Source organism: Nothobranchius furzeri, chromosome 12 (assembly GCF_043380555.1).
Source record: "Nothobranchius furzeri strain GRZ-AD chromosome 12, NfurGRZ-RIMD1, whole genome shotgun sequence".
NCBI classification, from domain to species: domain Eukaryota; kingdom Metazoa; phylum Chordata; class Actinopteri; order Cyprinodontiformes; family Nothobranchiidae; genus Nothobranchius; species Nothobranchius furzeri.
The window spans coordinates 20138406-20164715 of NC_091752.1; the positions used below are offsets into that span (position 1 = coordinate 20138406).

A 26310-nucleotide genomic window follows, 5' to 3' on the forward strand; every position below is an offset into this window, starting at 1 on the left:
GCAGCTGAAGACTCACTTGTTCAAGCTGGCTTTTGTATGACCTTCTTCAACCACTCTCTCTTTATTCTGCTCTCCCTCCACCTATTCCACCTTCCTCAGGATCCACTGATTTCCCTCTTTCCTATTCACTCTCTCTCTTTCTTTACATTTTTTCTTTTAAATCGCAATTGCTTATTCTTGCTCATTTTAAATATATTTTTAAACATTTTCTAAGTGCTTTTTTATATTTTTACAATTTTTTAATATTTTTTGTTTTTGTGAAGCGCCTCGTGATTTTTATCTTGAGAGGCGCTATAGAAATGATATTTTCTTCTTCTTCTTCTCTACCTGGGTTCATAAATATTCACCTTATGAGTTACCTTTGAACTGCAGTTCTAAAAGATCTACCGACCGCAAAAACAGCGGAGTACCTCCTCTTTGTCTCCGCACGGTTAAAGTTACCCTCGTGGTCTATCACTGGCAAATCAAAAGTGAGACGGATGACACAACCGCCCCCCGTACTCTCTTGTTACCACATTCCACCCGGCCACAATAAAAAATCGGCCATTATTCACCTCCGCCGACTCAGACTCCGGCCAAAATATGATACCCGGCAGTTAATTAACTACAGGCTAATATTAGAAGATTTACGGTAACCATCTTGACTTGAGGAAGGCTGTTGGTGGTTTAGTGTCCAGGAAAACAGCAAAGAACATCTCGACTAGTAGAAGCTAACTGTTAGCATTAACAACTTCACCACATAGCAGAACTCCTCCAGGCTTGTGTTAATTGTGGAGATAAAACATCAACATTGCAGAGCAAATGAGTCAGTGGTAGAGTCGTGTTGCTGTTAGCCAATCCGAGTTGAAATGTCCAAATATCAGGAACATCCTGTCATCTGCAGCTACTTTCTCCTCTGGCTATTTATTATTATGGGATTAAGGGGCTGCATGGTGGTGCAGCTGCTAGCCTGGCAGCAAGAAGGTCACAGGTTCAAATCCCAGCTACAGCATTGCTGTATGGAGCTGCAGGCTCTCCACATGCATGAGTGTTTTGTTTTCCTGGTGCTGTGTCCTCTCACAGAACAAAAACATGCATGTTGGGTTAAATGGTCTAAATTATCCCTTGATGTGAGTGAGCGGTTGTTTGTCTCTGTTTATCTCTGTGATGGACAAGAGACCTGTCCAGGGTGTCCCCCGCCTCTCGTCCAATGGCTACTGAAGGTATCAGCACCAGCTCCCAGCAACCTCACTGAGGATAAATAGGATTAAAAAGTGAGAGAGATGTAGCGAAGTTGTGAGAAAATTTTTGCATCTCAGGTTCTGGACAAGGCAGTCCCATAACACTGAGCATGGGTTTCAAATAGATTTGTATTCTCCTGCTAATGTAAAACATTGTTATCCTAAAATAACTCATAAGCAAACATATGCAGTTGTTCAATATGGTGGAAACACACTAAAACTTTGGATACATTTTAGAAACGTAGAACTGTTCTGGATTTATTTTGGCATTTTTGTTAAATTCTGAAGAATCATTAGGTCAGATAAATGATTTCTTATTTCTTCTGCTTTCTCTCAGGAACAGTGAGCTATTTCACAACCGTTACGCAGCTGAAGCTCAATGCTTGGTCAGCAGCCAGATGACACAAGAATACCTAACCAAACTGTGACTGTTTAATCTTTAAAGCCGGCCTCTCGGTCTCTCATTTGTCAGAATACCGGGAATGTTTCGTTCGAGGCACCCATGAAGGCTCTTCTCTGCCAAAGTATTCTTGTCTTCATAAAAAGGAAACAAATTAATTCCTATTGAAAACAAATCTTCCATTTCCACCCTAGGATGAGGTCATTAGTAGTAATAAGATGTAGAGCTCCCCAGAAATGGAGCCAGTCCCGCAAAAATGTGAGTGTGAGCAGATTCTGTCCCCCAAACATGACTGGCATAGGTTTTCAAACACAAACACACACAGAAAAAGAGACCAGGCACTCAGCCAGTGATCCACATATTTAAACTTCTATTCTTTCCCAGCACACAGATATCTGCAGAGAAGAAATTGTGTCTTTGAATTAGAAAAAGTCCTTGGTCATTTCCTCTCAACCCTACAATAGGAGTCTTTATAAGGATGTTTAATTGAGTCGTGCACAGGCTTTAGTTCAGTTTAGATCCATGAATAACAATTGGGTTATTTTTTTTTTGTTTGTTTGCATGTAAAATACATCAAATTATCCCCTTTAATGAATTATGCCATCTTTATCATCATTTTTTCTTCACATGTTTGGGTGTCCTACCTGGAAGTTTCCCACCATCATGAGTCCAGCAGAACAGATCCAGCCCGTGGACAGACTCGCCGTGTTGAGGATACAGTTCTGGTGCTTCTCGATAACGTGGGCGTAGCGAAGCGACACAATCATCATAACTGTGGACAATCAGATCAATTGTACGTGTTACAGTGTTGTCTCTGAAAGTTTTAACCAGCCTTGCTTGTTTTGGTACAAACCCAGTGCTTGGTTTCAGTTAAATGGAGACATTCAACAACCCCCCCCCCCCCCCCCCCCCTCCCAACATCACATAAACTTCTTGGAAGCTGGGTTTTGCAGGAAGATGAATGAATTTCATGTGAAGCAGAAAAAAAGTGGCAAGAAATGGTGGGAAAGTTGGTAAAATCCACCATTGGGGGTGGCGGTCGGAGTGATCTCTCCGGGGATTAACGGGGGAATGGAAATAAAGTACAGTATATGAGACAGATGAGAGATGATGTGCTAATAGTCTCTGACTGACTCCATTGTTGGAGCGCCGACCCCTGCCCGGTTGGTCTTTTGTTAGCTCATCATGGCTGGTGCTTGATGAGAGATGACCGCAACTGGTAAAAGCGGGAAACTGGAGATGAGTAGAAAGGAGTGAATTAGAGGGGACAAGGAGACCCTCGTGTCTCGACCTGAAGCTTACACATTGTGTCACGGAATAAATGTTATATTAACTCTGTCATCAGCTCTGTGTGAGCTGTAAGAAATACTCAATGGTTAAAAGAGAATAAAAGAGGGAAACACGAACAATGTAAAGCTTTGTTTTAACTAGTCATTATTAAGACATGCTGTGGCTAAAGCGGCTGTAGGTCAGTGACGTGACACATTTCATAACCTGGCCCCTATTGATTATTCAGTAGACCGTTCTTCAAGTCAAATCATCTGTTAGCACGGCTAAAGTAATGTTTTACTCATGTTCAATGAAGATTACAATCATATCAATTGTTCACAAACTATGATTTCCTTGTGTGGATATGTGCTGCCACTTTGATAACACTACAACCAACACCAATCAGACTAATGAGTAGCCTGGCAAGCCATTCTATTTATGTGACTGTATAGTCTGGCCACGACTAATGGGGAAAGTTCAGTCGAGGGGCGGAATATACGGTTGTCTTTCAAACTGTCTCCCCATACAATTGGACAACGAACAACATGACGTACTCACTGCTACGAATGTCCGTTGACGGGGCAGTCCACCGTACACTGTCAAAGAAGACACAAGTACTTCCTTTTGCTATATAAAGGACCTCTATCTGCTCTTGACTTAAAGAAAAGCCCACGTCTAAGTAGTCCAAAGCCGTCTCAAACGAGCCCTCCCCATCTTAGTTTCACTCAGTCACAGTAACATCCTGTCCACCAAACGGACAGAGCACTGTTATTGCAGGTCAGACTACCTTTATCTGCTCCTGAATCAAAGAAAAGCCTAATCTAAATAGTCCAAAGTTGAGAGCAAAGCCGTTTCAAACAAGCAGCCGCCATCACAGTTTGGCTCAGTCGCACTAACATCCCACCCACCAAACAGTGCTGTGATTGGACCGGCACCAGACTGTCCAGAGCTGTCGAGGTTTCAATGGAGCGTGGATACACCAACATGCAGACTAAAATCCTTTTGCTTCGCCTACTGATGGTCTAGATCAGGGGTACACTGTATTCAATTCTGGTTGTCGAGATCTGGTGTCCAGCACGTTTTAGTGGTTCATCTAGTTCAACACACTTGATTCACGTGTGCAGCAGCTCCTCGGGCTCTGCAGAAGCCAGTTAATCACCTGCTGATTGAAAGCAGGTGTGTTGAGACAAAGTTAAAACTAAAGAGTGCTGGATACCGGACCTCCAGGCCCGGAATTGAATACCCCGGTCTAGATTTTAGGCTAGCTCATGAGCACTTTTCTAAGTAAAATTCTGTACAACTTTACAAAACTGCATTTTTTAATCTAACTTCTGATTCATAATCAACCAAAGAGCCAGAGGTAGAGCTGCTTCATTAAGAAAAAAAGGATAATACCAATTATTTCTAGCTTTATTGGAAGTACAACATTAACACAATCACTCAATGAATTTGAAAACACATTAAATTGTCATCTTCAAGCAAATACACACCTGATATGCAAAATGAGAGCATCAATCGATGCCGGGAGCACTAGATTAATTACTGTCGTCTGTGATTAACTCAACAACCTATAGATAAAAAATGCGACCAGAGATCCTCTCTAGCGTTCCTAAACTGTATACCTTTCTGTGTGTCTCCTTTGGTGTGTGTTCATGCATGATGTGAGCTTATTTCTACTCAGCATTATGATCAGCCTTGGCAAAGCAATGTCATTTCCAATCATGGAAAAACAAACAGCAGTGCCTCTGGGCTCTGAAACAAACCTGTTGTTGTTTTTCTCCAGCTCTTTTATGAAATGGAGATGCTGTGGCAGCATGTTGATCTGTGTGCAGCAGACCATCTCTCTGTATTGTTTAGTGTTTTTCACTTTGTATAATCTTGATGTTAAAGCTTTTTCACTTTGTATAATCTTGATGTTAAAGCTTGATGAGATCTAAGAATCACTGCAAAGTTAGCTGGGGGGGGGGGAGGGGGGTCAGGATTTGGAGACTTCCTCATTAATATTTATGATATTCTGACATCTCACCTCTAATTGGCTAATAGCACTGACTCAATTTGCTTACAAATATAGATGATTTTTGTTTCACAAATAACACAAGCCTGAAGGAATCCTGCCATGTTGTGTAGTTGCTACTGCTAACAGTTAGCTTCCACTAGCCAAAACATGCTCTTCTCTCTCCTGGATGCTAAATCAACAACAGGCACTGTCGTGAACCAAGATGGGTGAGTCCATGAATGCTAATTTACAAAGTGACAAAAATCTGTGTGCCTTTTTCTAATCCTATAGCATTTTCTCCTCTATTTTCTATCGGAGGCTAATGCAGGAAATAGGAACAGAACACTATTTTCACATTTAGTCTGCATGTTAAACTCAGAGTAATTGATTGTATTTAAAAAATAACAAGTCCAAAACATTTTCTCAGTTAACTTGGTCTTTAAAGACAAGAATAAGCATTTTCCCTGTATGAGCAAATCCATTTTCATTCCCAGCTTATTTTCTCCTAAACTCAAAGCGTCTTTCTGAGGATGCATCCAGTGTTGAGGTTTTACTTCCTCCACCACAGGTTTTTGATGAGTAAGCAGTGAAGTTGACCTCCACCTGCCCTTAGAAAGTCAGGACAGACTGTTTCCTGACAGCTCAACAATAGACATAATTGTACATAAACATGACATCCCACAGCCTGTAACACAGTGACACCTTTCACAAGCGCTCTCTCCAGTTCTTACTGGTGTTCTATGAAGTCAGGAAGCCTTCAGAGGAACAGCCGTCCTGCTGCAGATACTGTTGCATAAACACCAAACTTACTCTTCCATAAAAAGTAATGCCGTGTTGCAGCATGATGGAAACAGTGTAATGTATACAAACTGTAATACTAGTGCTCACATAAGTGCTTATTTCTGGAAAATAAATTTAAAAATCCCATCCGACCCCCACCATCCCCACAAGGGAATATGTTTCTATATTTGAGCACATTTTCCCCGCCTCTGGGAGTGCATCTATTGTCTTTAAAACCCGGTGCTCCTACACCAGCCAAACAATGGACAACTGGATGCAAATGAGCAAAATTACTCTAAAGCTGATCTGCAGCTTTTACCAAATCCATGTGGTCCTGACCTAGAGCCAGCTGTAGTTGGCACATTCTTCTAAGAAATAAATCAATAGGCTAACAACCTAAGTACTGATTACTTACAATAGCCTGTTGTAGCGCTGCATACCACACCAACTTACCCTGCTTCTATGGAGACCTAATGACTGATTTCAACATAAGTCCGTGTTCAGACTAACTGACTGGAGGATAAAAGTAAGAAAAGGAATGTTGGCTTTTATGTAACCTGCAGCTCATCCGTAATGTGTGTGAATGCTATTTACATATGTGTGTGTGTGTGTGTGTGTGTGTGTGTGTGTGTGTGTGTGTGTGTGTGTGTGTGTGTGTGTGTGTGTGTGTGTGTGTGTGTGTGTGTGTGTGTGTGTGTGTGTGTGTGTGTGTGTGTGTGTGAAACACTGCTGCACTTCTGGAACGATACTGGGAGTAAACAAGTCATTGTGTCCCACGTAAGCTACAAATATATGAAATTGCATTGCTGCTGTACTTTTATTTTGAAAATTACCGGAGATTGAACACTTTGTCCAGCCCTATGTTAACTGCGGAAATTGACGTGTCCCAGAAGCGGTTAGCAGCCAAAATAGAACCCGACCCTCTCATGTGCGGCGTACCGTTTTTGGGACGCTCCTGAAGATTGCCGCCTTGTAGCTGGTTTGAAACATTCCATAGACTATAAGGAATTCTGTCTGAAGTAGTGACGTTCCGCTGACGTTCTGCGCCGCCGCTGCTTTCAGTGTGAAACCGGGGTCAGTCAACCAAAAGTTCTGCTCAGGTACTCCATCGGGCCGTTCGGAGTACCTATTCCTCAGAAAGGCACTCGGAGCGTTCCTGAAAACGGCCCGGTCAAGTGGAGACACGCGCACGTCGGGAAGTTCCTATAAATTTACCCTGAAGTCCCGATAATGGAAAGAGGAGGCAAGCTGGTGTTAGATTAGTTTTTAAGCTTCCTCTTTCTTGGGCATATCCAGCAGGAATATGATGATATCTGCAGATACAGTTTGTATCTAAATTCTTAACGGAAAGTGGTATAAAGGTTTTATAAAACGATTTTATTTTTGAGATTGGAGTTGTTTTAAGACGACAGACGTCTGATTTTCTCAAAGACTCGCTTAAAAAGATGTGAACTATTCCTAAGTGTGCTCTGCTGCTCAGATCTCCTCACACGGCAGCGTGTGCAAAATGTCCACATGGATCGTGGCAGACCCACTGAACTGGACTCCTTCACCTCTGACTGTGCAGACTTCATGCTGAGATGAACTCTTGTGTCAAACACAGAACACAATGTGAGTCTCTGTTCATATATACAAACACATCAGACACATTAAAGCCTCTTTTACTTGGATCACAACTTCTACTTTTATCTAAAATACACACAAAGACAGCTTACAATGGTACAGAGTCAACCAGCCAAAAAAGGGGCTCTCGTGTTTTTATACCAGCATGTGAGTGAACACACACACACATACACACACACACACACACACACACAGAGGGACTCTAGACCACAGCTGGGAAACATTAACTAGATTGGGAAAGCCAGAACCAAAAGTGAGCGCTGGGCAACAGCACGTGTAGACTCACAGAAGACATGCAGAGCTGCACATGGGCGCACACTCTCCATCACGCCTGTTTTTTCCGGTGCCTCCTAAAACACACACACTCTAAATGTGTGCTTGAACCATTGTGCACAATTCTGTACACTCTAAAGGGAAAGCATGACTTGATTCTAGCCCATTTTATTCTTTGTCAATGTGAAAACCAGGGTTAGGACCCTGTGTTCCTGCTTGTGTGATGGATGTGTGTAATGTGCTTACCCATGAATGAGCCCATGCTGCAGATAAGGCTGAAGAAGCAGCTCTCAGGGGGAAGAGTCCCACATTTACTGCAAGAAAGGGCACACAGAAGTAAACCAGGCGTTCGCAGTGAATTAGTGTGTGTGTGTGTGTGTGCACGATGCACGGTGACGTCTGCTAAAAGACACTGAGCAGATTTATTTCTGCTCATGGGACACAGTCATGCTTGATCCCTCATGTCTTGTCGTCAGGTCTTTGATTTTTCAACCCCCTGCATACTGCCGCTTTTCTAGGAATGGGAAATGTTTGTACAGCGAGGAACCAGGAGATAGTCTACACGCTCGGTCTGTGCCTGAGCTGAAGATCACAGGCTCCTCTGAAGATAACAGTGACACACACACACGCCCCTGAACATGCACTTTTACATTTTTCTTGAATGAACTTGAACTTTAGTCATGTAAAGTCATCTGATTTATTTCTGTTTATAAAAACTTGAAGTACAGAGCATGCTTTTAGGCATCGTGAGTTTAGTGTTTATGCAAACAAGCTTCTGAAGTTGAAAGCTCCGGGAATAGGCTAAAAGTGGGAGTGTCGTGATTTCTTCCCATATAAAAGAAGACTTTGTGTGTGTGTGTGTGTGTGTGTGTGTGTGTGTGTGTGTGTGTGTGTGTGTGTGTGTGTGTGTGTGTGTGTGTGTGTGTGTGTGTGTGTGTGTGTGTGTGTGTGTGTGTGTGTGTGTGTGTTTGCACAATTGAGTCCCTGCCTCTGAACTGCCACGGTGGCAAGCACGGTGTTTCAGCCAAAAGCTATTTTCAGAAAGCAAACAGACTCCCACAGGACGGCGCTCTCCGCCGAGCTCATTTGCTGGTTACAAACAGCTGGCAGACTGGGGTCTCGTCAAACAATGGGACGAGGCTCCTGTTATTACAGCAAGAAAAACGCAGAAGGGTTTTAGGTGAGTTAAGGAGTCTAACTCACCTGATGAAAGGTATGTTATCTAATGTGCAGCAGAAAGGTGGTCCAATCTGGGTTTGTAGCTCCTCTTCACACGACTGGTTGTACAACCTGGAGCAATTAAAAAAACAATTAAGCATCATATGAATCTAAATCAAACTTTAAAAGTATTGACCTAAGGAGTTTATGAAGATTTTGCTCAGTTCGTCCTCATAGAAAATTGCCCCAGCTTGTGTTTGAGTATTTTATCAATGGAGAGAATACTCCTTGTTGCTCCTGCAACACATGAAGCAACGATGTTTGTTACTTCCTATGTTGCAAGTGCTTGTTAATGTGTTTATCCAGGACATGCCCCGTGGTGTAAAGATCTGATGAAAAATAGTTTAAGTTCAAGTGTGCGGTAAGGGTTGAAGATCAGGTTTTAACCTCTAGGACTTCAGCACGCTGTCCAAAAAGGCAGCTGGTTGTCCCTGTAGCATCCTCTAAAATAAGCCTGATGTCAGAAGAATGGATGTGAAGGGTCTGGCCACAGTGATCTCATGGTATATCCGTATTTCTGCATGTCAGGTTTGGCCAAGTTATTCCAGTTCTGCTGTTTCCTGGATGTTAAACCAACAACAGTCTTCCCCGTTGTGAGCCAAGATGGGTGAGTCCATGAAGGCTAAGGGACAGTATGATGTAGATCTGTCAGGATTTTCAAATCCTGGCATTTCATCGTCTATTTTCTATCAGAAGCTAATGCAGGAGGTCGGTGTAGAAGACTGTTTTCATGTTCAACCTGCATAAAAGCTCAGTGACCCGTTGTAATCAGAAATAATCATTAAAAAAGGTTTTTGCAGCGCTCCACATCTTTAAAAAGGCCCAAAATAGACATTAAATGTTAAAAAGTGTGAATCTACATCAGCAGTTCGCAGGAGAGACAAAACTCCACCATTCTAGAATGGCAGGGGCACAAAATCCCTCTGAGGCTGTAAATGCTCCCAGGTCGCGCTTCTACCTGTAAACTGATTCAACCTTTCAGCATGGTGAAGCTGTGATCCAGACTCGAGTCAAATCATCTCGTTCTGTCTGAAATACAGCCAACATCCTGGAGATGGCTGAGTAATAACAGCACTGGTATGTGGTTTGCTCTGATTTGTATCTCAGAAGCTGGTTTGTTGACTGACCCAAAATAATTTAGTAGAAACAGTTAGAAGAGAAAGTTACCTTCAGGGAAGGGCCAGCCAAGAAGAGACTGAGAAGAACGACTCGAGATAATTAATGAAGAGGCAGAAACGGAAAAGATAAAGCAACTCACCAGTTGTCTATAGGGCAGACGTGCTGGTTGTACAAAGCCATGGCGTAGCTACAAAAACAGAAGAAAAAAAAGTCATCAACACTCGTTCAATTTGAGTTGTGGCAGTTTAGACTCAGGGAGCTACGAGATTTGGCTTTGAAGATTCAAAACACATAAAACAAGAATTCATTGTGTGAAAAAATTAAACCTTGAAGAAGTTACACGGTTACTGGCTCAGTGCAGAGACATAATATGAGTTTGTGAGAAAAGTAAATGAAGAAGAAGAAGTTAGGATTTCTAAATCAGTTCTTCTGGTGTTACGATCTTCCACTGACCTACAGAATAATACAATAATAATAATAATAATATACACTGAACTCATATAGCGCTTTTTAGGACACTCAAAGACGCTTTCATGCACTCTCACATTCACACACTGCCAGTGACGGTAAGCTACTAACGTAGCCACAGCCACAGTAGCCATAGTTTATAGGTATGGTATTAATTCATCTGTAAATTTATAAATCACTTTATTATTTATTATAGTTTATTATAGTTTAATTAAGAGTGAGAAAGAGAGTAAACTAACAAGTGCCTTGCAAAACAGTGAACCAAATCTATCCTCTCTGTTGCCCTTACTTAATGTAAAATAAACACCTATTAAAGGGGTTACAGATTAATTAATAACATATCTATAAACTATTTAATTAATCATTTATAAGAGGTTGCCTTATTGTGAAGTGGTACTATTACAACTAAGAATCAAAATGTGCAGGATGTTTGAATATTAGATATTAAGTTTAGCTGTTTGGCAAATGGAGCAGTAGGAAGCTGCGCTGATGCAAAAGGCAGAGTTCTGTAGCGTTTACATACATAAACCATGTGACTCGGCTGCAGCTGTAATCATTTTTTGATCGTATGAGGGATCGTTTGGACATATTTATGGATTTGGCCTCTCAGGGATAAAAAAAAATGACACAAGTAAGAGACGAGCAGTTGTTACTTTGTCAGCCTTTGTATTCGCATGGATTCACAGTTAAATAAGGGAGAACATCATGAGCCAGACAGGGAGACAGTTTGTCCTGATTTGTGAAAGCAGACGCAGTTCAGTAAGAGTTGAAGCACCAATTAGGAATGTTGTCATGGGTCAGAATTCTTCTTACTTAACCTTTTTTAAAGTCACCAACATGTGTATTCACTAATTAGCTATTTATTCAATTTATTCTAAATGATTAAAATCACATTAGTGAGCATTTTTGTTGTCAAAGAACCAACATTGTCTAGATTTTATTGGTCGTGTTGAGCCATGTGTCATGTTTTATGTGCTCAACATGTCTGACTTTTATTTTGAAGGCATTTCCTGTTGTGTTCTGTACAACAACAACCAATCAGATGCACAGAAGTGATTGCCATGATGAGACTCACCTGTACAATGTTTGTCTATGTAAGAACTCTGAACTCAATAAACCTGTCTTGGGACTTGATGGTGAAACTTTGAGACCAAATTGAAAGCGTATGGTTCGTTTTATATATTAACAAGCAAAACCGCTGCCAGTTGTTAGCTTCTGCTAACAGGTCACATCTCCAGGCTATTGTCCAAAATCTATGATGTACTTTAATTGGGAGATATCATGACTTTTTCTCTTAAGTTAGAATAGTTGATACTAAACATGTTAATGAAGTTCTTTGCACAAAAATCCATCTTACCTTAAGTGATTTAGGCAGTTTTTTTCTGGACATTTTCGGTACCTTGCAGAATGAGCCATTTCAGGGCTCTGTCACTTTAAGAAAACAAACTGGAGCTGGCCACGCCCACCCTTGTCTTGCTCTGCTATAAGCTGAGAAGCTCTGATATCCTGGAGGGACTTGGAGTAGAGACACTGCTCCCCCAGGAGAAGCTCTCTCTTGCACAGGAGAGGTGGTTCTATTTAACTTTTCCCTTTTGTGACATCACAAACAGGGACTTTTTGAAAGGGCTCATTTTAGGCTCATAATTCCTAAGACCAGACATTAGATGGATGGATTTTTTTTTCAGATTTCAGTGTTTATAGAGGCAGTAGAGACCCACGTGGCAGCACAAAAGGATACAAAAATGAATTTTGCACAATATGCCCCCTTTAAATAATAACCTATCATTTTAAAGAAGCAGTTTTGACATTGGGTCTGCTTTCAAAGCTAAAAAAAAACCCACCAGTGTTGCTCTGAGACAATACTAAAAGTTTTTTTGTTACTGCATAGAAAAAACAGCATTATGCTTAGAAGCTAAATAATAATAGGTTTGTTTATGTAATTAGCCCTCTATCAAAGCTCAGCTAGCAGCAGTTGTACACTGTAATTGCATGCCTGCAAGCAGCACTAAATGACTGAACAAGGAGTACGAGGAAAACATTCTGTGGAAAATCTCTTCTGCAGAGAGAAAATTCCCAAAAGCTGCATCAAAATAGCCCCGGGAAAGGGTGTGTTGACAGAAAAAAACTATGGATGAATTAGCAGGAGCACAACGGTAGCTGAATCATAAAAAACAAGACTGTTGTGAAGTCATGCTACCATTAAAAGTCAAATCAAAAAGGGTCAACTGAAGAAGCTCAGCCAAGTCTCTCGGGTGGGTACCTCAGAGATTCCATAAACTCAGCGTGGTCACCAGATGCTGAAGGAAAATTCTGCTCACACCTTTTATTACCCAATTTCCAGCATCTACCTAACTCCTGCAATGAAAGATTATGCAACACTTTGCATCCCTCCACATTCCACTAGTGGAAAAAACAATTGAACAAGACCCTTTTGTCAAGTAAATGGGAAGTGAATTGGTTTTAAAGCGCTACAGGAGCAAATGTTGGCATTATTCATGACAGTTTCAAGCCAAAATTGCATAAAGAGGTTCTTGTGCTCCTGACTTTCCTCACCTTTTAAACTCACTCCAGTGCTTTAGTAACAACAAGACTCCACTTACAGACAGGTTTCTATTCACATCTATGGTTTGGGGCTTTAATCAAGTTTCTTTTTAACAACTCAGCTCATCGCTGGTGCAACGCAGACATTTGATACACGACTACAATTAAGGATTGCACCATCTGTTTTCCTTTACATTCCTAAAATGACAGAGCGGAGGGAAGAGTTGCCAGCCAAAACATAAGCAGGAGGTACTCGATCTCTTTATTTATTCACTCCTCAGACACTGCAAAAGCTGTATCTAGAGCAGAAAATGCCAGATCCATCCAGGAGCTGGTTAATCCACGTGCCAAATGCCATGGCTCCAAGGAATTCAGGAAAAACATGTAGTGTTTCCCAGCTGAACGTAGGAGAATGAACCCACATATACTTTGTTTTTGTTTTACAATATAATCTAATTTTAACACATCTTGATGTGAAAGCAGTCTGCTTGAAAATATATTAGATTCTATATTTACATTAAAAATATCACAATGCTCTTTTTAACATTTGTAAAACTGGGGATGCTGTTTCCAGGGCCACAGCCAAACATTCCACCCCAGATTTAAAAACTTGAGGACTAACTTACACAACCCAAATCCCAGTGATGCTCAGGACTGGAAGGCTGATGGGCAGTATCATCCAGCGAGACATCTTCCGCCCTTTTCCTCCGGTTCCTCTCTTTCCTCTTTGACCAGCCAAGCAACTTCCACCCAGGAATTAACATCTAACTGTTGGTGACAGCCAGCTGCATTGCCTCTGATGGATTCATCTCCTCGATAAGGATGACAGATGTGCCCTTTAACCTGCAAAAGTCAAAGTGGCATGTTTAAACAGATACTTATCTCAAACTAATCACTCAGACTTAAGACAATCATCTCTGCTGCTCTTTTGCTTTTCGTATTTGTTGCACATAAAAGCTATTTTAAAACTTTCTTTCTTTTAATTTGAGAAGAACGAAGGTTGTAATTACTCACCGGCAGCCTCTGCTCTTGTTTGTTGAAGTTTTTTTTTTTGTAGGAGTTTTCGAAGAATCCTTCAAAACCAAATAGGTAAATAAATTTTTAAAAAGTCCCCGTTAGTTGTTTCCTTCGTCTTCCCGAGCAGCAGCTGCTTCCCGGTTCTTTGCTTCGTGGAGGAAAAGCTGATGCTGACTCTCCGGAGAAACCGCTCCCGCTGCTGCGCGGCCACGAGACCACTAGGTTGAGGCTCCGTCCACGTCACGTGACGTTAGTGGGCGTGTCTGAGGTTCATTAAGGCTCCGTCCACGTCACGTGATGTTGGTGGGCGTGTCTGAGGCTCATTAAGAAACAGAAACGTGTTAACACTGCCCTCTGGAGTGTTGCTATGGTATTCCCTAATGATCCTGAGTCAAAAGGAAATTCTTAAAATCAGGATTTACAGTTTCACATTTTTTATCATATTTGACATAAATTCCAATAAATATAAAATGAAGCTTTGTTATCACACTAACATAGTGATTTCCATGGGATAGGCAGAAATAAGCTTTGGCTTAAGCCTACTCCAATCCAGAGTAAAATGTTTTATAATATATATTATTTTAATATTTGTCTATTTATTATTATTATTATTATTATTATTATTATTATTATTATTATTATTATTATTATTATGTAAAAAAAATCTGTAAGTGTCCAAATGTTTAAAGTAGAAATGTACTATCAAGATGAAACATTAATTATTTCTATATTAAAACTTTTGTTCAGCAAATATTTCATGTGAAATGTGTTGACTTGTTTTAGCTTTTCCCTCTTAGATCAATGACAAAATCTCCATCTTGCACTTCTCATTGTAAATCAGTTTTATTCTGATGAGTGAGTAGTTTGTTTTTCTTCTCATTATTATTCCGTCTTTTATATTTTGGCTCGTTGTATTGTGCTTCTTTTATTTTATTTGTACAAGTCCTTTTATGCTGCCTGTGAGATTGAACTACAAGTCTAATTATACCTGACTTGATTTAATTACCCCCAATCTATTTGTATTTGCCAAGCCAACTTTATTTGTATAGCACTTAACAGCAGTGTAAAACTGACCAAAGTGCTTCACATAATAAAAATACATTAAAAACCAAAAACACACAACAATTCATAAAAAGGATTAAAAAAGTAAAAGACTCTCATGCTGAGTTAAAAGCCCAAGCTGACTGAAAATATGTTTTCAAAAGAGATTTAAAACAAGACAGAGAAGATGCTAACCTAATGTGCAAATGCAGTGCATTCCAATGCCTAGGGGCTGCTACTGAAAAAGCCCAGACACCTCTGAGCTCTCATTCTAGGAACTTCCAGGAGCAGCCTATCAGCTGACCTCAGAGACCGTACAGGGAAGTGAAGAACCAATAGCTCAGAGATGTAATTGGAGCAAGATTTAAAAGCCCATAAAAGTACTCTATTAGATTCTAAAATAAACAGGCTACCAGTGCAGTGAGGCCAAGACAGGAGTAATATGCTCCATCGTTCTCGTCCCACTGAGCAGACGTGCAGCTGCATGCACCAACTAAAGACGGGAGAAGTGGGACTGTGACACACCAAAGTACAAGGAATTACAATAATCAAGCTTTGACGTAATAAAAGCATGAATTACTGTCTCAAAATCCTTTTTTGACAAGTTCTTTATATTTGCAATACTTCTTAGTTGATAAAAGCTAGACTTAGTCACCACACTGATCTAAGATAAAGACCCTGTCCAGTACAATGCCCAGGGAAGTCACATTAGGTCTCAAGAAAGGGGCAAGCTGACCAAGGCCATGGTCCCTCTTAAATGGGTCGTACACCTGGATATCATCTGCATAGCAATGAAAATGACACCCATGTTTTTTTTAAATCTAACCTAAAGGTAACAGATACAGTGTAAATAACAGTGGGCCCAACACATACCCTGAGGAACAGCACAAGAGAATGAAGAATTAGGGGAAGTAAAATCACCCAATGAGACATGGAATTTGTCATTTTCTCTCTCTCTGGGAGTAAAATACTATCTGTGACACTGTTTGCAACTTAAGTGTAAAGTATGACTTTCCTCATTCCTGACAGTCCAAAAGACATTTTTTCTCACATTACTGTATTCTTCCAACATGGCTCAGTGTTGCCAACAACTTTTGGTTTTAGTGACACTTGATCTTTATTTAACCCTTTGATGCATAATGGTCACCACAGTGGACAGGTACTCAAAATTGTTATTTATTTGTTTTTGCTGTTAAGCACAGCTGCTGAAGACTTTATTGCATGTGAGCCCCTCCATTTGGACTTCAGCAAGTCAAGCCAACATATTTCACGTTCAGAATGCACGCTGTCCACTGAGATGGACATGTAATAAATTATTTATAAATTATAAAATGTTACAAAAAATATTTGTTGAAATTTGCTTCATTCACACCTAAAGATGAATGAAAAAAATTGTTCAAAAAATCATGGCTGAAGATTTCATAATTCATGCAGAACACAGGGGCAGTTGAAGAAGTTCCGGGGCTAAGCCCAGATGAGGGATGGATTTCTTTTTTTAGCAAGTGCAAAAGAATGGATACTTTTTTAAATGGTACAATATCTCTAATTTAACATTCTAATCACCTTAAAGCAGACACAAAACACTAGATGGCACTTCATCCATCCGTCCATTCTCGGCTGCTTATCTGGGGTCGGGTCTCAGGGGCGGTAGCCTAAGCAGGGAGGCCCAGACTTCCCTTTCTCGAGCCACTTGGGCCAGCTCCTCCGGTGGAATCCCACAGCATAATTTATACTTCTCCCTCTGCGTTGGTGCAGATATATGCAACGCCATTATGCGTCGCCGAAAGAGCCCTCTGACGGGATTGTGGAGGAAGACGGTGATGTGCCCCAAATTTTAACTACCCGTCAAAAGAGACAGAGACTGCAAGCTTGTGATTGGTCAAGACACTGCTTCCTGTTTTCATTCGTCAACAGCACCGTATTTTCTGCTTTAAAAGATCAAGAGATATTTAGCAGCGAACTGTTTTAATCAACTCAACAGGTGAAAAGCAGCAGACATGGCACTTTTTGCTCAAATGTAAATAAAGGCTGAAAATTGTTTTTTGGCACAATAATGCCTCTTGGACATCGTCTTACTATCTGCTGGGAGACACCTATGTCATTTCCTGTCAAAAAATAACTTGCTGGTTGAATAAAAGTAACTTCATGTCAAAATTTGCCAAGGGGTCTGAATAATTATGGGCAGCACTTTATATATTCTTTACTTTTCTGGGTCATGCTGAAAATCGCAACAATAAAATTTTATTTATTTTTTTCTGTGTGCTGAACACAACTGAAAGCAGTATCATTTACTGTGGGCTGTGCTCTTCTAAAACGTGTATTTGGTAGGTGCAGATGTGCTTTTATGTTTGATAAAACAAGGTTCAACACCTTTTAAAGGCAGTAATTTTACTACATTTGGTTGAGTTGCTGGCTCAGTATAAGCAGCCATCCGCCACCATTCACTGGGGATCGAGAAGACAGCAGACACACGCACACAACAACAACAACAACAACCACACACACACACACACACACACACACACACACACACACATCACACACAACATATATACCAAGTAGTGTTTCTATGGTTACATTGTGATTTCTTAGTAAATATTCTATTTAGTAAGAGATAAACTTTATTGTATCCATCCTAGTGAATCTATAATTAATTCAACAGGTAAACTAGTAGTAGCACATTCAATGTCAAAGAAAGTAAATGGTATTATCAGGAGAGGGAGAATGTTTAAGTGGTTAGCAACGGTGCAAGCTGATGGCCCCCTCTATATTTGTGATTGTGCAAAGATAATTGTTGTTTTGTGTGTATTTGCATTTAAAAGAAAATGTCACACATTTAATTGAATGCAGAATTATATTATTGAAACAATGTCGTTGAAACTTTGTATCCCTGGTGAAACAAAGGTTACTATGCTGATGGTGACACTCAAACTTTCTATACTGGTCACAGATGTTACTGCTGCTCTCTGGTGTGGACCTGCTGGTGACGTTTCAGATTCCCTGGGTAAGTAAAACGCATCTCACACTGGTCACAGGGAAATGGCTTTTCCCCTGTGTGGACCTGCTGGTGATGTTTCAGATTCCCTGAGCGAGTAAAACGCTTCCCACACTGGTCACAGGGAAATGGCTTTTCCCCTGTGTGGACCTGCTGGTGACGTTTCAGATTCCCTGGGTAAGTAAAACGCATCTCACACTGGTCACAGGGAAATGGCTTTTCCCCTGTGTGGACCTGCTGGTGATGTTTCAGATTCCCTGAGCGAGTAAAACGCTTCCCACACTGGTCACAGGTAAATGGCTTTTCCCCTGTGTGGACCTGCTGGTGACGTTTCAGATTCCCTGGGTAAGTAAAACGCATCTCACACTGGTCACAGGGAAATGGCTTTTCCCCTGTGTGGACCTGCTGGTGATGTTTCAGATTCCCTGAGCGAGTAAAACGCTTCCCACACTGGTCACAGGTAAATGGCTTTTCCCCTGTGTGGACCTGCTGGTGACGTTTCAGATTCCCTGGGTAAGTAAAACGCATCTCACACTGGTCACAGGGAAATGGCTTTTCCCCTGTGTGGACCTGCTGGTGATGTTTCAGATTCCCTGAGCGAGTAAAACGCTTCCCACACTGGTCACAGGTAAATGGCTTTTCTCCTGTGTGGATCCACTGGTGATGTTTTAACCCAGAGGGAAAATCAAAGATCTTGTCACAATGGTTGCAGCAGTGCAGCTTCTTTGCCGTTTTGGTCGGTTGAGTCAACGGTCTGACACTCAGTTCATTCTCAACCTTCTCTTCTTTGCAGGTCTGGTTCTTTGAAATAAAGAACAAAGTGAACAAAAAACTCTTATTCCAGTTGTTTCTAGAAATGTTCTCTCACAAACTCGTGTTGACTTTTGGTAAAATATGAGCAGATAAACTAATTTATATCATAATACATTTGCATAATAGCTTTCTAACACACCACATTTTTGAGAACAGCATTATAAACAGATTGGAATATTGCCTACATTTTTTAAAAATACTTCAGATGTTTCCTAGCAACCAAGTGTTGTGTTTACTTTTATGCATTTGGCAAATGTGTTTATCCAAGGCAACTTACTAATGTCAAAACTTTTGACCAAAATCTCAGCTCTACAAGTGTAATCAACCAACCTCTTCCAGTGACGTCATTTTCCTGTTGGTGACGCTCCGTTCCTCTCCTCTATCCAGGAATAACCTCTGAAATATTCAAAAGAACACAACAAATCTGAAAAAATGCTGTAAGAATCAGCAAGTAAACAATGTAGCCATGTTTAACTAATTCTGGTAAAGATATGATGGGTAGCTATGCACACAGAACTTTTATAATAATTTATCCTTTGGAAGACTTCATTGCTGCACTTTCTGCAATGTTAATGCTCACCTTTAACTTTAACTTTGTCTGTTTTTTTTATTTTTAAATGGTATTTTCTGTCACATTGATTTTAATGTTCTTGCTAATGGAAAGCACAATGATTTGGCTCTGTGTATGAGGCAGTGCTATATAAATAAATCTAGTGATTTCTATTTAAAGATTTCACTCACAGCCCAAATCATACGTGCTATTGGTATGATTCTGCTGCAGAGATTCATGCACTTACAGCAAAGATTTAATTACATTACTGTTAAAATCCAAAGTTTCCAAAAGTCGACGTTTCAAAAGGGTACTTCAGAGGGGCAGGGGTGTTTAAAGTCTTACAAAATGTGCAAAAAGCAGTATTTTTCCTACCGTTTCTGTGAAGATGATCAACTATCCTCTGCAGGTTGAGAATGTCCTCTCGTAGGTCGCAGAGTCAGAAGGGGTTTAAAAAGTGCAGCATTGTTTTCATGGTAACCGGCATCATTTGAAAAATTCCACAATCACTTTTAAAATGAAACTAATCAATAACGCTTTCTAAACTTTTCAATTTTGTTTTTGTTTCAGTTTTTTAAAATGACACGGTGGAATTTGTTGTGTTTTTGGTTTTTGCACACCTTTGAAAAGATTTGAATAAAAACCAAATGATTTATATTTGGTTTTAGAATGTTAGACCATACAACTGAGCACACACACACACACACACACACACACACACACACACATCCATTTTCATCAAACATGGTGTTGTGATGCATAAGGAGAAGCTATTAATAATGTGTTGCTATTTACATTTCCTTTATTTGTTCATGTATGGTCACATGCTCAGGAAGTAAAACAATAAAACATGTTTTACCTGGAAATGCACTACAAAGATAAAAAAATAAAAACATGCACATTTTCTTTTTGAATTTTACTACAAAGACATTTTTAAAAATAAAATAGGTTTCTTCTTTGCAATCACACATTAAAGAGCATCCATCGATCCATTCATTCATTATCTTCTGCTTATCCAGAGTCTGGTCATGGGGGCAAGTCGAGAGGCCCAGACTTCGCTCTCCACAGCCACTTAGGCCAGCTCGTCCGGGGGGGATTCCAAGGCGTTCCTTGGCCAGGTAAGAGACTTTGTCTCTATAACATGTCCTGAATCTCCCTTTAGCTCTCTTCCTGGTTGGACATGCCCGGAAAACCTCACCAGGGAGGTGTCCAGGAGGCATCCTAGATGCCCGAGCCACCTCAACTGGCTCCTCTTGAAAAAGAAAACACATTACCAAAATGCAATCCTCAACATTAAGTTTCTAATATTTGATCAAATAGATTTTGAGCTAACATTTTGTAACAGGCGGCATTTTTAAAGAGAATCACACACTTAGCTTCCAGCATGATGGTAATACTAAGATGCTTTAATGTTCTATGCAGTAAATGCTTGAAAATACAAAGAACAACAAAATAATAATAATCTCATATTCTGCTTTACATACAAATGACAATATACAAACCTAATTTACCATTAACACCAATCAAAATGGAGAAAATATTTTGGCTATAGAAAAATCACTTTTAAAAAGTGTGAAAAACCAAATCCTGCATCTAAACTTTCCATAAATATAGGGGATGTCTCGAGTCTGTGCTAAAACCCATGCATGCCTTGGGACCTGTGGTTACAGCTTTATATTAGATCCAAAGCCCCACACACTGAAAGCTGGGTAGACAGGCTCTCTGAACGTGGTCTGGACTTTGTGCAGGAGTCTCATGCCATCAGGAACACTGTAGAAGGCAAGCGTCCCATTTATGTAGTCCAGATAGACACCGATGCAAGACGACGTCGAACCAAAGATGTCGGTGCTTTTACTGTTGTGCACAAAGGTGTATTTAGCATCAGAGCAGTACAAACTCCAGGACTTGTCGTTCCAGCCCAGACTGCACTCGTTTCCGCTGCCTTTGCGGCGGATTCCCCTGTAGGTAACGGCCACGTCGATCTCTGTCCCCTTCCAGTCCACCTCCCAGTAACAGCGACTCCCAGAAATGCTCTCTCTGCACAACACCTGGTACAACACACGAGGATAAAAAAAAACACGGCATTGCTTCTTCTTAAGTGCTTGAAGCACATGTGATTTTCTTCATCACTTTACAAGAAGACGTGAAAGGCCCACCTGCTGCCAGTGATCGAACCTATCTGGATGATTGGGGTAGTTCATTGGTTCACTTTTCATCGTGGCTGTTTTGTTTCCATCTGAGAGGTGGAGGCTGGGATGCGCAGTGTTGGCATCCAAAGTCAGCTGGCAAGAGTCTGAAAACAATAGAAAAATCTCACGTTAAAAAGTCAAAGCACAGTTTTGATCATTTAGCTGGTTAAATTTTGCCTAGCAACTTCGTAATAGATGTGGCATTTGTGCTCAGAGGTTTTCCAGTGGTTGCATACAGGTTCACTTAAGTAATATAGAACCGGAAGTTTCCTTTTAAACATGCTGCAGAACCAGTTTGACCAACCGGAGTTTCAGTTTTCTGGAAACGTGCAGTCACTCCTTTGTTTGGCATTTGAATGATAAGTGACTGAAGGTCTTTTCAGTCCAAGGTACTGCTACAACTAAACATGGCTGCTTTGGAACCTGATAACTGACATTTTAGGAAGTCTTCTCTTGTTTTTGGTTCCTCTCTGGTTCTTGTTTCCTCCTTCAGAAACGATTCCCTCCTTGTCTTTGTCTCGACTTTTTGTGTGATATAAACTTCCTTCACTATAATGACAAAAAGAGAGAAGGATCGAATAAGCAGGTACAAAAAAGAGACAGATTAAAGAGGGACATCTACCTGCTCCTGTGATTTTGCTCATTTCTGTTTTGCTCATTTCTTCCACTTGTATCTTAAATGAGGCGATGGCTCTCTTGGCCGAGTCGAAGGAGTAATGGGGAGCAACGCTGATGTTGTTCAGGTCTTCGTATCCCGAGGGGCCAGAGAGAGACTGCCAGCTCTGGTAAAGAACATAAAAGTGAGAGTTAAATAATCGGAACACCTTGACTGATTTGTACCACGTATTCATTTAGGACCTGACCTGTAGAAAATGTATGTGGTCATCAGTGCGTGAAAGCTTCTCCAGGTTGTTGTGTCGTTTCTTCAACAGAGTGATCTCCTCCTCTAGGCGGTCCAGCAGTATCTCGCCACGGTTCACGGTGATCTTCTCATGGGAGCGGATCGTCTCCTTCACATCGTTGTACTTCCGTTCTATGAGCTGTAGAAGCTCAGTGAAGATCCGCTCGTTCTCCTCCAGGACCGTTTGAGCAGAGTGCTGAAAAGGTAAATGAGGAAAGTGATGGTCTCATGGGTGTAATGGGGGGGGGGGGGGGGCAATGCCCTCCAAACCCCACCCCTTTTCATGAGGCAGTTTGGATTCATTCATGATTTCTACATATTTTTACTTCATTTAGGTAGAGGTCATGTTTATGTTAATGAGGTCTAGTGACAACAAAGGACAAAAGTGAGTATAAAATTTGGATCCTTGACTTCCCCACCACCTCTCAACCCATTCAGGTTCCCACCCCCTACTTCTGAAATCAAAAGGGTTGTAAACTCCAAAAATGATTTGTGTGTGATCATCATGACTCAAAGGAAACAGCTGAAATTCACCTGGACGGATTCCACCGCTTGTCTCAGATCCTGCCACTTTTTAATTCTCTGGTCAATTCTTTGTTGAGATTTATGCAGCGTGGGACCAAGTTGCTTCTACAAGGGCATAAAATTTACCAACATCTGACATCTTTCTTGTGATTCAAAAGCATACTGATCAATTCCTGTTCACTCACTTGTTTCTCTGTCCTCTCAGTTCCGGCCGGGACGATGTCGTGGTGTTTGTGTTCGTCCATCATGCACAGGACACAAACTAGTGTCTGATCAGAGCGACAAAAGGCTTCCATCAGTTTGTCGTGCTGGGCGCAGATCTTCTCCCTCATCTGACCTGTAGCCTTGACCAGTTTGTGCTTCATCAGGGTTGGGTAGGTGTAGTGAGTCTGCAGGTGGGACTCACAGTAGGACGCCAGGCACACTAAGCAGGACTTCTCAGCCTTTTGCCTCTTTGTTGTGCAAAAGTCACAGAGGACATCCCCATGTTTGGCCTGGGATCTGCTCTGGTTGCGACTGCTTGACCGGCGGGATTTCTCCGTGTTGTTGGATCGATCCAAATCCAGAAGACTAGACTGGGACATCTTCTTATTGAGACGGCAAAATTATATATCCAGTAGATGTGATCAAATGAAACTGTGCAGGTTGATGATATCTGGTGAAAACAACAAGAAAAATAGATTTTAAAAAACAGCAGAAAGACTGAAAAGGAAATGTTTTTGAAGTGAGCAGCTTGAGTGAAACTGTACGACTGTGTGACTGAATGTTTGCTATGGGGTGTACTCTCACTGGCAAACCGGTATTCCTGGTTTAACTGATGGTGAAGTCACCTGAAATGAGAGCAGCTGATAGGAAAAGCTAAAACTACCAAAATAAAAGGTAGTTCTTTATCGTTTAAGTTTAAAAGTGTCTTAAATAAAGAAAATGCAACAGGGCTCACACAGACACAGTTTATTTTCAGACTTCTTTACATATATTAGATAATACCCTTTTATTAAACTGACGATTTATTAGAACTTTTCACCAACAATGGCGATGAGGAAACAGCATCATCTAGTGGGATAAAATGGTGACTTCAGTTTATTTCTTTGCAGAGCCTGGGGAGCTGGTGCCATAGCTTCAACAGCAGTTATTGGGCAAGAGGCATGGGACACCCTGGACATGTCTCCATGTCCAACGCAGGGCCAAACAACCACTCATGCTCACACCTGAGGACAATTTAGAGTCTTCATATAACTTGACATGCATGTTTTGGGACTGTGGGGGGAAACACGGGAACCTCGAGAAAACCCAGCATACATGGGAGTTCAATTCAATTCAATTCAAGTTTATTCATATAGCGCCAAATCACGACAAGAGTCGTCTCAAGGCACTTCACAAAATAAACATTCCAATCCAGGTCAGTTCATTAAGCCAATCAGAAAAAAAGTTTCCTATATAAGGAACCCAGCAAGTTGCATCAAGTCACTCACTGGTGTCAGTGGCTTTACAGCAATCCTCATACTAAGCAAGAGTGACATGAAAACTCCTTGCGGAAAGGTTTCATCTGGGATTTGAACCTGCAAACTTCTCACTGAGTCATGCCTCACCGTGCAGCGCTCTGCAGAGCCCACGCTTCTCACCTTCTCGGTGGCCTAGTGTTCGCCCTGGGACTAGGAGATCAGAGTTCAAAGTCCTCCCTGCTTTACGCTCAGCTTTGAGGGGTTGGATTGGGGGGCGATCCATGAAACAGCTCCCTGAGAGCAGCCACTGCTGCAGCTCACCCCTCCCTGTGGAGAAGGGTTGTTTACGGAGATGTAACTTCACCAGTGTGTTACAATGACTAACAGATAGCTGCATGTCAAGCTGTTTCAAATCTGTATTACATAGTTTGTATTTTTTTCAGAAATAGGAAAGAACTCACTCCCTCTATTATAAGTTGGCAGAAATAATTTCCGAATTTTAAAAGTAACATTAAAGTATTTCTTGCAGGGTGCAAAAATGTTGCAGTACATTTATACATCTGGAATATAAAACCTTAAGACATGAAAAAATGTTGGTAACCCTTTACAGTAAGGGTCCCTTTATTAGCGTTACCTGGTACATTATTAAGCATTAATAAACAAAGGGTCCCTTTATTAACGTTCCCGTTATTGTTGTCCTTAAAGAGAAAGTCACCCCTTAATCAACATTTTTTTTCTGATAAACTGTATAAATGTGTGTCTAATCGTGCTGCAGACACGTGTAGTCAATAGTTTTGCACTTTAGTGCATGTTAGTTAAAATTTCAATTTTCTGCCTAAAACTGTCAGTGTTGTGCTGTTGTCAGGTAAAAACTCTGCGCTGCAGTAGAATTTAAATCTGCCATCGCTATTGGTTAAGAGGTACCCTAGAATGTTAGCTGGTACGATATGATGTCACAATGTTGTTGTGAGTCTGTGGCTGTGTCTCATTCAGGGTCTGCATCCTTCGTCGGCCGGTTACGTCACAGCGCCGCGACTAGGCCTGTCCCAATTCGAAGACTCCTTCAAATGCGGTCGACGAATCCGGCCTTCTTTTCGCCCGTATGAAGGATGGGTCCGGTGTATCCTTCAATGGTTCACATTTCCCAAGATGCTTTATGGGCTGGATGGCAGAACTTTTAAAAACAATTGCGGACAGTGAAGCGGGAGCTGTCGGAGAGGATTGCGCATATAAATGTCAGTATAAACCTGAAAACTGTTAGGTTAAGGACTTTTTGAGATACATTAACGTTATTTTAGTTAGAAATGTTACAGTAAAAGTGCTTGTATTGCGGTCTCGGCTCGTATGTTCGGCCGCTCGGTGTCGTACTTCTCCCGCTACGTTTACCCCCTGATTTTAATAGAAGTTTGTATTTTAGGTACAAAAGAGAAAACCACGGACTTTATTAAGCTCAGGGCGGAGATGGACCATATGTTCACTGGAGCAAAGTATTCGGCGGCTGTGGCATGGAGGTAAAAAAAAAACATCTCATATTTTAAAAACTGTCGTTTGAGTTTAGTTTTTTTCTGCAAAAACATGAAAGGGATTACCCGTTTTCCTCTTTTCTCTTCCTGTTTCTTTTCTTACATGTTTGTTAAGACTATTCTGGAGAAAATGGGCATCCAGGGGAAGGTGACAGCGATGACCAGCTTCTGGAGCTGATCAGGGAGGACATGAGGCTGCAGAGATGCAGAGGGCACAGGAGAGAAGGGAGAACTTTGACAGCTTTTTACTTTACTAGAAAAATGGTTAGGAAAGATTAAACATGTACATATAAAAGAAATGTCTAAATAAAATCTGTTCTGTGTTAAACTCTTGAATTTTATTTTTGTTTACAAATGTGAAATGTTTAATATTACAGGGTATTCGCTGGGTCTTGAAAAGTTTTAAA

At 41.0% G+C, this 26310-nt stretch overlaps 3 protein-coding genes across 5 annotated transcripts in view; all 3 read right to left on the reverse strand.

Moving 5' to 3' along the window:
* The window catches only part of zgc:154058 (Transmembrane protein 150A-like), a 28206-nt gene extending 14097 nt beyond the window's left edge, over positions 1-14109 (reverse strand). Inside the window, exons 1-6 of the mRNA XM_015944389.3 lie at positions 13922-14109; positions 13534-13750; positions 10038-10085; positions 8765-8851; positions 7808-7875; positions 2265-2392 (exon numbers count right to left, since the gene is read on the reverse strand). Coding sequence (XP_015799875.1) covers positions 2265-2392; positions 7808-7875; positions 8765-8851; positions 10038-10085; positions 13534-13598 — 396 coding nt within the window. The 5' untranslated portion in view covers positions 13599-13750; positions 13922-14109. The remainder of the gene's footprint in view (positions 1-2264; positions 2393-7807; positions 7876-8764; positions 8852-10037; positions 10086-13533; positions 13751-13921) is intronic.
* Positions 14110-17800: 3691 nt separating this feature from the next.
* Positions 17801-19782, reverse strand: LOC107375710 (gastrula zinc finger protein XlCGF57.1). The gene is made up of 3 exons (XM_054750120.2): positions 19699-19782; positions 19104-19169; positions 17801-18761 (listed from the first exon to the last, which is right to left on the reverse strand). Exons 2-3 carry the CDS (start codon positions 19119-19121, stop codon positions 17919-17921), a joined length of 861 nt encoding a protein of 286 aa, XP_054606095.2. The 5' UTR covers positions 19122-19169; positions 19699-19782; the 3' UTR covers positions 17801-17918.
* Positions 19783-20113: 331 nt separating this feature from the next.
* Positions 20114-23695, reverse strand: ftr14l (finTRIM family, member 14-like). Of its 3 annotated transcripts, XM_015944388.3 has the most exons (7): positions 23124-23695; positions 22948-23043; positions 22376-22609; positions 22135-22294; positions 21948-22061; positions 21480-21616; positions 20114-21371 (listed from the first exon to the last, which is right to left on the reverse strand). In XM_015944388.3, exons 1-7 carry the CDS (start codon positions 23520-23522, stop codon positions 20988-20990), a joined length of 1524 nt encoding a protein of 507 aa, XP_015799874.3. In that variant the 5' UTR covers positions 23523-23695; the 3' UTR covers positions 20114-20987. The 3 variants fall into 3 exon arrangements, with proteins under 3 accessions (XP_015799874.3, XP_054606092.2, XP_054606093.2); XM_054750117.2 differs by lacking the exon at positions 22948-23043; XM_054750118.2 differs by lacking the exon at positions 21948-22061.
* Positions 23696-26310: the final 2615 nt, after the last annotated feature.